This window comes from Maylandia zebra, linkage group LG17, assembly GCF_041146795.1.
Source record: "Maylandia zebra isolate NMK-2024a linkage group LG17, Mzebra_GT3a, whole genome shotgun sequence".
NCBI lineage: Eukaryota > Metazoa > Chordata > Actinopteri > Cichliformes > Cichlidae > Maylandia > Maylandia zebra.
The window spans coordinates 36,033,571-36,048,625 of NC_135183.1; the positions used below are offsets into that span (position 1 = coordinate 36,033,571).

Here is a 15,055-nt window from a genome sequence, read left to right on the forward strand (position 1 = left end):
TACTTGCAAGCAGTTCTCTAGGCCTGTGTGACAGGAACAAGACATTACATTAGATGCTTAAAGCTGTCCCTTCCCTGCAGAGTTGCTTTGATTCAAACAGATTACATCAACATGAGCAATGTCATTGCTTGCCTGAAATTTTAACAAACAGCTAACCAAAATATGTAGATATCTTAAGGAGTGGACTCATACATTTTTGCCTCCGGTCGAATAAGTATTCTTGCCATTTGTTCAAATAAGCTCATCTTTAACCGGTTAGGCCCCCAGGGTTTTCTGAGCTTTCTGCTCGAAAATGAAATGCCCAAATTAAATGGAGTATTTCTCTGCAAGTACGAACTCCGTGTATACAATGTTGGTATCGAAATAAAGCTAATACCTGTGGAATTTTATCAGAGGTGTAAATATTACTGCAGATGTTACTATGTCAAAGGTACTGTGACTCAAACATAGAACAATTTTAATTTCCATCGCCTAATTTTTAAAAGTATTTTCTAGCATATAACACCTTTGAAAATATGCTTTGATGCACATTTAACTCCAACAAATCACGTAACTGTTTGGTGTCTTTGCTTTTTCTGGTGGTTGTAGAAATGGTTTATATGAGATTCAGATGTTTCTGTGGATGCTACACACGTCGAGACTTATATTTCTGACCTTGTGTTATAACTGATTAATTGCGATCTCGTCCCTTTTGCCCCCGGTACTGAGGTGCTTAACTAGTTAAACTGTTTCATCGCCAGTTTTTTTGCAAAGAAATCTAAAGAGAAAACAAACATCAGTTTCTAAATCAATGGAAAAAACAATAAGATCAGATATTTTGTAACATATAGTGTGTGTGAGTGTGTGTGGGGACTGAATTGTACAAACTAAATGCTGGGGGCAGACAATGAAGAAATGCTGCTCTCTGGATCTTTGCTTCACTTAATCCTGGTATGACAAAACCATTTCTAGCAGTCTGTTTCTTGTGCATTGACCCCACTAAACTAAATATAAACCCGACCACCAGAAAATAATATGTTCTTTCTTCCAAAGCGACTATGAAGCATATTTCTAAAAGCATTGTTTGGATGACACATCAGTCACAGGCTTCATTTAGAAGTCAAACCGCTACGCTGCTTTCAAATGTATAAACATGCACCGACTTTGATGAAGTAATCTTACTATAAAACATGACAGCCAAACACTTTTCCAGAGGAAAACTAAATCATGCATCTACACTCATCAACTTTTCCCTCCTGCTGAAACTGACAAATGTAATATTTAAGCTTGGCAGCTGCAAACAGTATCATGCATTATTCATTCGCACTGTACTCAATTTAACAAATGCTAATTTCCTTGCAAAATACAGTAAATATATTTTCACTGTCACATTTATTTACATCAATTTCAGGATTATTTCCAAAACATGGCTTACAGTAAGAGACCTCACAAATTAATCATAATGAAAACGCTCTATGATGGGCAGCTTCTGTGATTTAAAATGAACCCTAATAAAAAAGTGACACAATAATTGACGCTAATTAACCCCCTATAGATAATATTGTTCTAAAATAAGCAGATGGGAGAGAAAGTAAGGCACAGACACCCATGTAATGTTTTAGCGCTACGCAGCCTGAAGAGGCCATCAGACACTGAAATCATCAGAGGTGCATGTATTACTGAAAATGGCATTTTTGAGTGCCTTTCGTACTGAAAAGAACTCCCCTGGATGATTCAGATGGCCGTCTTGGTCGCTGCATTGTACTTAACCTGCCATAATAGCTGCTGTCTAAAAAAAGAGACATACCTGTCATAATCACCGTTGCAAAGAGCTCGAACAGGGATTTTAAAAGCCTGCCAAACAGGGTTCAGTGTATTCTTCACCACCTCTGTCTTATGGCAGATGGTAAACCTGCAGAGACAACAAGGAGGAGAGGCAGTGAGGAAAGTGCAACACTGTAAAGCCAAAACAGCTTAATGGTGTTTGTCCGAGTAGTATTTCTTGGCTTTGGTTTACTGCTGCTATCACTGCTAAACCAATAAGTTCTATTCCTTACTACATATATGACGGAAGTACCAAGATAAAGAAAATGGATAAAAAGAAGACTGATTTCCATTATTCTGCTAATTTATTTACACTGGTGTCATTTCAGCTCAGCGGGAGAGTCATTACAGGTTACCAGATAGTGCTGTCATTTACGGTCATGCTACTTTTTCCTTTTTTTGCTCTCGGGCTCACTTTGAGCTCACCTGCACACATCTCACATGTGAAGTGGAGCTGACAAGACGCAGGTGAAGTGAGGATAACATTAATCGAGTGGATGACCTGTTATGTTGAGAGCAACCGAGAGGCAGAAAAACGGAGAAGGAGGAGGTTTGCAGTTAGTTTGCAGAAACACTAAGAAAAGCTGCTGGCGTTGCAGCCACCGAGTCCCTCCACACTGTTCTTGGCTTCCTCCACGCTACGGTAGCTCTTCCTCTAGCAGCTGGGGCGCTGCTGCAAAAGTGTGGCGAGCACAGAACTGAGATGTATAGATCAGCCCCATTGTAACTGACTGTCCCAATTTACCTTGTCAGACGGGGCATCTCTATCTCCAAGATTTTGCACTAACTGGACGTCACATGTATTTCGTACATGTTAGTGAAATGTAGCACAGGGATGACTGTTGGAGTTTCCAAGTTTGTTGCTCAGAAACCCCAAAATAAAACAAAAAACAATACAATATAACATCATTTTATTCATTCTTATTGTGCTTTCGAGCATCTCTAGCGCCACCAGGGCAAGGCAGAGCACAGAAACAGCAGCAGGAGAAAGGAAAAGATGGATTTAGGAAATAAACATAAGCAGGAATAAAAACAAGAGTATTCAATTAAAGAGACATCCAGCTAACTTCCTGCCACTTTGAGTGGAAGAGTGTGCACGCTGCAGTACTTTCCTGATACTCAAACACACAGACATAGAGGGGAAAAAAGCTAATTTCATTAGTCCCTCAGCTAGAAAGTGGACTTGGTATCTCCCACCCTCAGAGCAGAAGGCTTTATCTGACTTGTAACACACTGCAGGATGGAGAGGAGTGTTCATGGGGCGCTCTGGATTGAAAACACAAACAAAACGGATGTGCGCGCACACACACACACACACACACACACACACAAAATCCTTATCCTATTGCTTCCAGATACACTCACATACATCTGTGCGCACGTTGCTCATGTTAGCGTCTCCACATGTCACTCACATAAATGCTTAAACAGGCAGGATGGCTTTTGATCTGAGACAAATCAATGAAAGCAATTTCCTTTGGATGCAGGGAAGGATTAAACCAGACCCGGAAGGGGAGAGGGAGCAAAGGGGGCGCGAAGCAATGAAGAGACGGGAACTCACGTGCCGTCCTCGTTGCTCCTGTAGAAGACCAGGAAGGGGTCGGATTTGCCAAAGAAATCCTTTTTGTCCAACTTGTTTCCACAGAACTGCATCATCACTGATTCCTAATGAGGAGAGAGTGAAAGGAATATATTAAGTCAGGGTGGAAGGCTGAATATTCTGATTGCAGCATCGTTTATAATATGGGTTTCCTCTCAATATGACTATGATAGCACAAAGTAACTGTAAAGAAAAATAAAAAGATCTTACATGATGATAGACTGATCCAAAAACTGTATTACTTATCGTCTACAGTTGTGTTTTATTGAATCTGCTAACCTCGGTTCTCTATTTTGTGGGCTCGGGAACTGCATGAAACAGATATTCAAAGGGAGCTCGAGCCAGTTCAGCTTCTTGCCAACACTAAAAAGAGGTACGCCATTTTTCATGCAAAATTAAGACCGACATTCAAATAGCTGCTGTAACTGGGGAAGCATCATTACAAATTTTGGACCTGAAATCCATCCAATCGTGACTCATAAGGCTGAATCGAATAACCGTCATAATCCATTTAGCTTATTCTGCTAGCAGCAGAGCTAGCATACTATGAAGGAAACAAAGCGCACAGGGTCACACCTTTGAAGGAATGCTTCCTTTCACATTGTTGTGATGTCATAGTTTTGCAGCATGGAAAAAACCTGCTGATGTGGAATAAAAAAGGAGGGGAGGGGTTAATGTTACAGGGGTTTGGTTTTTGTGTGTCCATGGTGCTAAACCATGAGATCACAGCAAGGTGACTGGTCACCTGGTCGAACCTGGACCAACATTAATTATGATGACTCAGGAACAACACCGACACGGGGATATCAGACTGTGCCAGTATAAATTATTCAATCTCGGCAGATGGCAAAAGTCAAGCATTAGTATTATGTGGAAAAAGGAAAAAGTACGATTGGTAACTTTAATTTTCCATAGTGCCTTAAGCACTTGTACAAAGTGAAACATGCAGAGAAAACGGACACATGCAGCATTTAGCAAACAGAGGTAGAAGTCACTTTCTCACCCTGCAGTTGTTCAGCTCCTCAGCTTTCACAATAATGGTCCCGCATTTCTTCCCTGGAATGCCTCTGTTTATGATACAATACAGCAAAACATGAGATTACAGTCACCAACAGCGTATTTGTCATCACCACAGTATTTTGTCCACATGTATTCTTCCGCCTACACTTCAGGGTTAAATGACAAGTTGAAAAACACAGGAAGACGGCTCACGTTTCCTTACTCGAGCTGCCATCAGCTCAGGCGGTAGAGCAGGTCATCTACTGATCGGAAGGTTGGTGGTTCAATTCCTGGCTTCCCCTAGTCTATTAACCCCAAATTGCTCTCCGATGCATCCATCGGAGTATGAATGTGTGTGAATGTTACAGCACTTAGAACAATGTGCTTGTGCGAATGGGTGAATGGGCTTTGAGTGCTCAGAAGAGTAGAAAAGCGCTATATAAGAACCAGTCCATTACCATCAGAGCAGTCTATACAGTCGAAGAGCAGTCAGTGAACACATTTAGCTTGTTTGATAACAGTGGCACTGGTTTCTAGACATCCCGCATAAGGGTTCAGGCGGGACTGTGACCTTCTCACAGCAGGAAGGGGACTTCCATGTGTCTGAAACCACTCCCGTCCTGCACAGACACACGGTCAGTCGTATTTCTGTGTGTGAAAATGTGTCAGGTTTGTTTGCTTGCTCACTGTCAACCACAGGAGACAGACGGAAAGCTTCTTTTCTGAAAATGAACCCAGCCAGTGTTGAGATGTTTTTCTCTCATCGCAGTTGATTACACACTACGTATTGTTGCTACAAGTTTCCATGAAACACGCCTTATATTTTTATATTGTTACCAATATTTCCATCTATCTACCTACCTACCTACCTACCTACCTACCTACCTACCTACCTATCTGGGTCATGATGTAAGTAGTCGAACCCTTAGCGTGCCCTGGGTCTGCTTTGCAGCCTCCCAGCAAGACATGCTTGAAGACCCTCACCTGGGAGATCTCAGGAAGATATTCTACTGAATATTTTGATATTTTACTATTCTACTCAGATGCCAACTGACAATGATATGACAGGGTAACGTGTCATCATTGTAGTCTTTGCAGTTGCAATCACCCAGGACCAGTTTGCACTGGTTCACTATACAAGGGGCAAATTCCACTGACAACATGGGATCATTCAGACACATAAAGGCCCTAAAGCACAACAAAGTAGCAAATCATAGAAGCAAGTTAATAAATTTGATTAAGCAGACAAAGCTGTTTAATATCCGTGATTGTCACCTCTCAAATTCGCTGATATTCCTATGATGTATTCCAGAAAATCAGGAATTTTAGATTTACAAGCAGAGCTGGGAGGAAAAACATCACTCGCATGTTTTATTACCTCATTTCCAAGATATACTGTTAGCAAAAAGGTGTTTGTGTTTCTGTGCTGTTTGTGTGCAAGTCCACACATGAATCAGCTTCTGCTCCTGGGAAGGGCACAGAAGCTGTAGCAAAGACTGGAAGGTGAGAATAGGTGATGCACGTCGGTGTGGGTGTTTAACGTGTAAGCGCTTTCTCTGCATAAGGTTTTCAAGGTGAAGTCACCATTTACTGTACCTCCTCCTCCTAAACAAATATGCTCTTTAAACAGTCCCACTGCACACACACACACACACACACACGAGCACGACCAAAAACTTTCAGTGTTCTCGATTTTGGCACTGAAAAAGTTGAACTACACCTACATTTATTTAAATATACAACAAAATGTGGGCTGAAAAAAGGCGACACATGCAACATAAACAACATATTACCACCTAATCAAGCCAACGTAACCGATGCATTAGCAAACAGAGCACAACTCCCATTTATGTAGAGTTTTCTTTCTGATCCTGGCAAATGCAAGTCAATCATTTACTCTCCTCGAGCTCTGTGGACACCCACCCAGATCCTCATGGATTTGCGGTTACTTGCTCTGGACTGCTTATTATGTCAGGCAGCTTGTCGATAACTTTGAGTGTTAGCTGTTTGACGACCCTGGAAATGTAGTGTTAGATTATCAGCATTTGAAAGCTTTGCTGCACCTGGAAATGAGCGAGATGAGAGGAAAATTATGGTCTGTAAGATGCTAAAACTCTTTGAGGTTTGAGGGCTTCACGGAAAAACGAATAATAATATTATGGATAAATTCTTAATCATGAGGATTGCAGCAGAGAAATCTTCTGTTCTCCCTCGCTGATGTAGTAAAAGCACGTTCTGTGTGCATGTGAGAAAGCGCAGGATGACATAATTTGACACAGATTTTGAAAGAACCTACATTTCTGACAAAGAGGAATGTGATGAGCTCCACTACGAGACACTCACCTCGCTGGGAAAGACTCTCACAGTCATTAAGTCAGCTCAGAACTGGGGTCTAGGACTTCTGTGTGAATGTAATTCAAATAGTCCTTCTCTATTTCACTCTGGTCTCGTGCATAACGGGCCGAGAGTAATACGTTTTACAAATGGGTTTATCAGATCCTGCAACCTCAGAGCCTATGGAACGCCATATGGTTGTTTCAGAGACTATAAAGCGTAAAAAAGAAAAAGAAATGTAAAATTAATATGTAGGTTTTCTTCTTTTTATCCACATGGCACACAGAGGTGGGTCTACACAAGACTGAGAGGACTGTAACAACGAGGATAAGGCAGACAGAATGATAAAAATAAAGCCCTGATTCATCCAAATGCAACAAATTTAATAATGTTTGCCACTACAGTCTCTTTGGCTGCTTGGACACCGGCAGTGATTCTTAGGGGGAGTTTAAAAATGCTAAATTGTAGCCTAGCAGCCGTATGATGAAACACTAAACACAATCTAAATAGGCTTGTATGTAGTCCAAACACAAGAATTCCAATAAGGAAAAGCTGGGGAAAAACACATCTTTACAGATGACATTAGCATAGAGATGGAGTGATCAGGAAGGATTAGAGCAACAGGGGAAAAAAATCAATAAAGCAATACTGATTTAAAACAACAGCCTGCTTAAAATCCCAGTAAAGCCTTCAGCTCGCGAATTTTAAGTATGATTCACACGCTTTACTGTTTTGTTTCCGCATGAGCGATGATGCGGAACATGTACAAAGTAGTGTCTTTGGATTGTTCACATCCTCTTGTAAATGCCTGATATCTGAATGGCTGACTGCAATTATGGATGTCTGCTCAAGTACACGTGAACAAATAGCACCAATGATACCCAAAGAGGACTTGAGACACTCTGATTTCAGCAAATCAGAAGCCACGGAAAGACCCACAGTGTTCCCACTCACACACCTGAGAAGGTTTTCAATGACTTACAGCTTACTCGCACCTAACGAACAACACAGCCAACAAAACTGCATTTCCATATTTCCACTTGACTTTGCACCCCTTAATCTAATTTTCAGTGGTTTCAGAATAACATTTAACAGCTCTCAAGTTCCAGATATCCAAAGTAATTACTTCATTTACATAGACTTCCTGCTCTTTGTGCTACGGTTCGACAGTGGCAGCATGAAACAATAAAAGCAGAGCAGGGGGTTGTTGGCAAATTGGACATAAAAGAAGAGCTGAGCTAATTAAAAATGTTGAGCTGTGTGGGTCAACTACAAAAGAGAGCATCATCAACCTTCATCAGCACCTCTGTTAAATCATTTGCTGGCTTTAAATAATGATTCAGCTTCAGTACACAAGTCCCATTATTTTAGGCTATTTCATAATGACACATTAGTACTTTGCAAAGAGGAAAAGCAGGATTTGATATACAAATACTCACAGCATAGCTACAGATTTAACTTTAAAACATGCCTGTATCTATAAAGTGTTAAACTAGCACTACACAATAACTGTACACGAGTACATCTTACTACAATGATTATAGTAATGTAACTACTATATAAAATGCAAGTGTCCCTGATTATCAACATATATACATATAGCGCTCAAATCCTTGCAAATCATATATGTACATATATTATGTGTAGTCGCAGATTTTAAAACCAGTCGCGACATTACGTGTACGTTAGGTTTATGCATACGTTGTTGTAAATACGTTTTGCTCAACTACAGGGCTGCCAAAAGTAATAAAACACTCGGCCTGAGCAGTTATTTACATGATTATTTGATTTAATGTACGTAAGTGATCACTGGTGACCACTAGTGGTGTGAAAAAGTGTTTGCCCGCTTCCTGATTTCCTTTTTTTCCCGCGTGTTTGTAACACTTAAATGTTTCAGATCATCAAACAAATATTAGACAAGCAAACCACAAATGCAGTTTCTACATCATCAGGGCATTTATTATCAAGGGGGGAAAATGCAAACCTACAAAGGCCTGTGTGAAAAAGTGATTGCCCCCCTAAAAGTATATGATCGGCAGGCTAATCACTAAACAGGTGGTTGAATTTTTTCCCCACACCTGTAGCTTCTGAATGTAAAGATGCCTTAACAGCGGTTGAACAAACACAAGGTGATTCTTACATAGCGGTGAAAGTTTCATAATTTTTCCAGACGAGGAACAACATACAAACACTTCATCGCCTACAAGTTTCATGTTATTGGTTTTGGGATTCAGCGTAACTGAGCACACGCGAGGTGGAACGATGGTGTAACAGAAAAAGGAAAACACAACACAAAGTTGTAAAACTCTCGATCACTGTCCATACAGCCCATTTTACTTGTTGGTATCCTCTTACTCTCCACCGTGTCGTCTCACGGCAACAATACACATGAGACACTCATGTGTATTGATCGGTGTCGCTATGACAACTCTTCCGAGCTAGGTCCCCTCCGGCGGGACATCGAATTGGATTCCCATGCTCGTTATTTTCCTAAATGCCTGCTCTCGCTCCACTATTTTTCAGAAAGCTGCAATCATTATTCTGACAGAAATAAAATAATGCGCAGGTGGCAATCGAAAGGATTGCATAGTTACAATAGATGAATAACGTATCCCACAGTTGTGCCTTACATACAAACGCATACATGCACAGACACACGTGTGTGACAGATGTGATATAGAGTTGGAAGCTCAAACTCCTCCGGGACGATATGTACGAAAATGACAAATTAGCACAATATGGGTGAAACGACAGCGTATACTGATGCTCGTGTTTCCTGAAATCAAGTAAAGCAACACAAAACAGTCTGTGTTTAAATGAATACACATCTCTGAGCTCATCATCGTGCTCCAAACCACGTTCCTCTTTTTTAGTTTATCAAAAACACCTAAGCTGAAAGGCACGCCAGGAGCATCTCTTCTTCTGCGTCTTCCTGCATGCGTGTGAGTGCGTCTGTGTGTGAGGAAACGCTGTGAATCCTCTAATCAAGACACACGGATATGCAATCAGTGTCTGGCAAGAGACAGCTAATTAAGACTGGGCCACTTCTGTGCTGTGCTTTTCATTATATTCCCGGCGAAGGTGGACTATCTGAATGAGACATCAGTTGTCATTATAAAAACATCAGGATCTGCCTATTCTTGGTCATGCCCCGACACGCAAAGAAACACAGTCGCGCACGCACTGTCATTGAAAAGAAAGCTCATAACTATAATTCTGCTTAACAAAAGGCACACTGACATCAAATCCATGTGACACCAAAGGCAGATACACTTTCTTTTGTCCTTTCTTACAAATGCTTACAATCAGGCTTGTATTCACAGCTATCAGCCTCTGAGTGTGTGTGTGTCTTGGTTCACTTGTATTTAAAATTGTAGACTACTTGGCTCTTCTATAGTTCCACGGGGCTTCTCTATGACCCTCTTCCCACTTACAATGAACACCGAGATCTTGTTTGAGGGAACAAAAGTGTCAAAAAGAGCATGAGCAAGTGTGTGAGCAAGACAGAAATAGAGAGTTCTGGAAAGAAAAGAGCAAAGGGGAAGAAAAAAAAGTACAAAGTGAGAAAACTGCCTTGTTGATTATTCAAAAATATTCAGGAAGCAACAGGATCAGTGCTTCAAATGAAAATGGTATTAGTAATAAAGTCATGATATTTATGAAATCAGGGGTGGTCTCAGGCTAATTTTATCCAACAATAAGACTAACAGACTCATTAATTTATGGAGTTAAAGGTCAGAAAAAGCTATTGAGGGATTTACTGGCTTCAACATGTAACTCCTGTTTAATATAAAGAAAATTAAATTTTAAGTAAATCGAATGAAACTTCTAAGTCCAAATAAGCCTGACATGATCTATAATATCTTTGCCATATTATGAAAGAGTTTGACATTTAGAGAAATGCAGATATTGTTAGGTCCCCTGGGTTTATAAAGTCCCAGTGTTTTGAGTTTTTTCGTTACTTTATGTATTTCCTGGTTTTTCTATAAACTGATATTCCAAAGTTTTGTTTCTCATTTAGTTCATTTGATTCACTTTTATATGATGCATAGTGGCAACAAATAGAATTGGGATAACAGGTCTATTGCTTTACTGCGTAACTGGTAACTAATTTTCAAGTAACTTGACCAACACTGGTCTCTAGTCCCTTTGTGTCAGTTTTGTGGTCATCTAGTGATTCTGGTTTTAGTTTCTCTGCTCTGAGTTCGATTCTGGTTTATTGGGTTTTGTTTCATTCCTCGTTATAATGATCATGTTTCCCCCGTATTCTCTAAGTAATGGTCTGCTTGTGATTCCAGGTTTTGTTACTTCATGTTGTACCTTAGTAATCTTTTTATTTTCTGGTTCTTCTCGGTTATGTGATATTCAGTCGTCATCCTCTGCATCTGTATGTGTCCCATCTCAGTGTTTACATTTCAAGCCTCCATTTCTGTTTCCTTGTTAAGATCATATATGTGGATCTGTCACTAGTTTAGTCATTTCCCGTCGTTTCCCATTCCAGCTATGTTTATTGTTCCCTTCAGTGGTCCCTGTCTGTTTCTCCAGTCTGTCCCTATGGCTGTCTGGGTCTCTGTCTTGTTTGTGTGTGTGTGTTTGTTTCTTTTCTTATTTTGATAGTCTCTTGTCCCATGTGTGTTTGTTGAGTTTTGCTATCCTTGGTTTGTTAGTTGGATTCTGTCCCCCAGGTGTCTTCACCTGTCCTTATTTAATGTGGGTGTTTAAGTCCTCAGTTGTCTTCGTTGTTGCGTCGTGCCTCATTCTATGGTACTGTGTGTGCCTCAGTGTTTCCCTAATTCTGTTTCCTACTGGATTACTTTGGAATTACTTTGAGGAAAACAAATAAAAAACCACTTTGGAATTTGCTATTTGAGACCAACAAGCAATAAATGCTCATTGTGTGGCGTACTCATGAATCCCCTGCCCTCCATCCTTTGGGTCCTAAACCTGCCTACCACATAACGTCACATGACACCTACTGGGTTTTTATATCATATGTCCTTCATACAATAATAATGAAAAAGACACAAAATGAAACAGTGAAAGTGATAAAAAAATAAACAAAAAACATGTTCAAACAATAAAAACTAAAGTGAAATAAGAAAATCCACTGTGGAAGCTGTGAAACTAAAGTGAATTAAAAACAAAAAGTCAAAATGCAATAACAATAAAAAAAACATTAGAAAATACAAAAGAGATGTAGAGTTTTAAAAATAAAGTGCGAGACGCCGACTGGAAATGTCCTTGGCACGAATAGAGCATTAATGTGTAAGTGCAACAATTAAGAATACAGACATTGTATTAATGTAACAATCTTAGATGAGTGTTCACAGACTGGCCATAGGTCGGATAGAGTCTGTGCCAGCAGAGGCCTCGGGCATCATTAATAAGGCCAGAGCTGCAGCTGAAAACAAAGTGTTTTTGTGGTGAGAGGTTTTGGCTAAGATGGGCGGCAGGATATATCTCAAAAACACGATGTCCGAGGTGGGAGAGATCAGCCATAATGTTTCCTGCTCCGTGTCTTGGAGGTGTGCAGGTCCTGTACAGAGAACAGGCAGCAGCTCTCAGCAGAGAGGATGATGGTCTGCAGTCTGCCCTTTGCTTCGCAGTTAAAGCAGGGTACCACATGGTGGCACAGGATGTGAGCATAGACTCAATTACGGGGGTGTAAAAGTGCACCATTATTGACTTTGGCAGGTTGAACTTCTTCAGTCTCTGCTGGGCTTTTGCTGAGACTACTGACGACTCAAGGTCCTGGATGATGATGGTTCCCAGGAAGCAGAAGGACAAAGTGTTAACTGCAGAGTCACACATGGTGAAGGGAGACCCGCATTCCTTCTGGATGCCACAACAATCTTTGCTGTCTATCGAGCACAGTGTGCCAAGAAGTTCTGCTACACCGGATAAATTCTGCAAGTGCTAAAGTAAAATACATAAAGAAAGAAAGAAATACTAGCAGCATTTAATACTCATAGATTAAAATGTTCTTCAAAAAAGCATAAACTGCTTCCATAAAAATACTTCTATCACATTTCACTGGTACGACAGCATGTACCGTCTAGTGGCTGTAGCTTCAGATTTGCTGTAATGCAAATGCGAGACTTGTGCAAATATTCTCCAGAGGCCCCTGGCAAGAAAGCAATTTAGAATCTTTTTGGAAATGTCAAGCTTTTCCATTAAATTGCTTTTGTTTTATTGAAATTATATTATAAAGAACAACAAAATAAACTACCACAGCTATGCAGATGACACACAAATATATATCACAATGTCACCAGGAGACCGAGGCCCTGTACAGGCTCTTGGTAAATGCATTGAGGAAATCAATGACTGGTTGTGCCACAATTTTCTCCAACTAAACAAAAACAAAACTGAGGTAATAGTCTTTGGCGCCAAAGAAAAACGATTACAGGTCACCAGAGAACTTCAATCTATACATCTAAAAACCACAAACCAGGCGAGAAATTTGGGTGTAGTGATGATGCAGACCTAAACTTAGACCTAAACACATTAAGACAATAACAAAATCAGCTTACTATCACCTCAAGAATATTTCAAGGATAAAAGATCTGATGTCTCAACAGGACCTGGAAAAACTAGTCCATGCATTCATCTTTAGTAGGCTTGATTACTGTAACAGCATCTTTACAGGTCTACCTAAAAAATCAGTCAGACAACTACAGCTCATTCAGAACTCTGCTGCTCGAGTCCTCACTAAGACCAAAAAAGTGGACCACATCAGTCCAGCTCTGAGGTCCTTACACTGGCTGCCTGTCCGTCAGAGGATAGACTTTAAAGTTCTGATGCTGGCCTATAAAGCTCTGAATGGTTTAGGACCAAAATACATCAGTGACCTCCTGACCCAGTATGAACCTTCCAGATCCCTCAGGTCATCTGGATCTGGTCTTTTATCAGTTCCCAGAGTCAGAACCAGACACGGAGAAGCTGCATTCAGCTTTTATGCTCCTTATATCTGGAACAAACTCCCAGAAAGCCTCAGATCAGCTGAAACAGGTTGAAGACTCACCTGTTCTCAGCTGCATTTGAATAAAGCACCAAATCCACACTTTTAAGCTTAAATTTCAAAACTTACATTTAACTACTGATCTTATCTATTTCTGATTTTATCTGTTTTGATTTTATATACTGTTTTGTTTGTTTGTTAAGCTTAAATTTCAAAACTTACATTAACTACTGATTTTATCTACTGTTCTGATTTTATCTGTTTTGATTTTATATACTGTTTTGTTTGTTTGTTTGTTTGTTTGTTTGTTTGTTAAGTGGGTTTAGAGCTCTGGGTAGCTCCCCAGCTGGGTCTAGACTGGGTCTAGAGAGTATTTTAAATTCAGGGAATTTAAAATAGAAAGTAGCTCGTCCACAGAAGGACTGGTAGCTCCCCTTACGATAAGGGTTCAGATCGCACGAACAGGTGTGAAATGTGTGTGTTTAGTTAGTTTGTTTGTTTGCTTGTTTTAATCAATTTTAAATCATGCTTTTTATTTGTTTTTGTTTCTAATGTCTCTGTAAAGCACTTTGAATCACCTTGTTGTTGAATTGTGCTATACAAATAAATTTGCCTTTGCCTTGCCTTGAAATTAGAGGTAACATTTTTCTAATAATGGGCATCTCTTGAAGTGTTTACGGCATGAATTTGGAGCAAGGAGAGACAGTGCTGCATAATATCTTTGGACAATTTACCCCAGTATGCATCAGTTTGTTTACATGTGACCTGGTAATGAAATTTAAGTCAGAGCACTCATGTCAAAGTGTATCATATTGTAAGGAGAAGGGCACACGAGGTCTGAGAACCAGGAAATGAGGTTTGTTAGGAGGGTAGCGGGAGGCTCATTAGTTAGGGTAGGTTGTCCAATAATCAGAAACTGACTGAGGCGCAGCAGAGTGGACGTTCGTGAGAGGCAGAGGTGATAAACTTTGACCTACTTTTACATTAATTATTTAAAATGTCTTTCTTATGTTTTTGTAGCCAGCAGTGAGGTCAGCTTTAAAATGTAGGCAATCAGCTGTTCAATCTGTTTCACAGTGAGCGCGTTTTATACCGTCTAATACCACACGTTACCCCAAATTCATTTTTGCTTTTCATATTGTTATGAAATCTTAGGCAAGGAAATAGTTGTTCGAAGTTTTTTTTGTACGCTTTATTAGTTTACTCAAATGTGCATTTTAACTTTAAGATCTAAATAATAAAACCCATAAATATTAATCTTAAATACTTGTTTTGTCTGCTCTTAAAATTAGAAGAAATAGATGAAAATGAACGTGACTTATTCAAGAAATTACGCTTTTGCCATTACTGCTGTTAAA

At 40.0% G+C, this 15,055-nt stretch overlaps 1 protein-coding gene across 1 annotated transcript in view; it reads right to left on the bottom strand.

Moving 5' to 3' along the window:
- LOC101469944 (copine-8) overlaps positions 1-15,055 on the bottom strand; it is a 105,125-nt gene that overhangs the window by 37,968 nt on the left and 52,102 nt on the right. The window contains exons 7-9 of the mRNA XM_004553920.6: positions 4,407-4,470; positions 3,365-3,468; positions 1,787-1,891 (exon numbers count right to left, since the gene is read on the bottom strand). Of these exons, the coding sequence (XP_004553977.1) occupies positions 1,787-1,891; positions 3,365-3,468; positions 4,407-4,470 (273 nt within the window). The remainder of the gene's footprint in view (positions 1-1,786; positions 1,892-3,364; positions 3,469-4,406; positions 4,471-15,055) is intronic.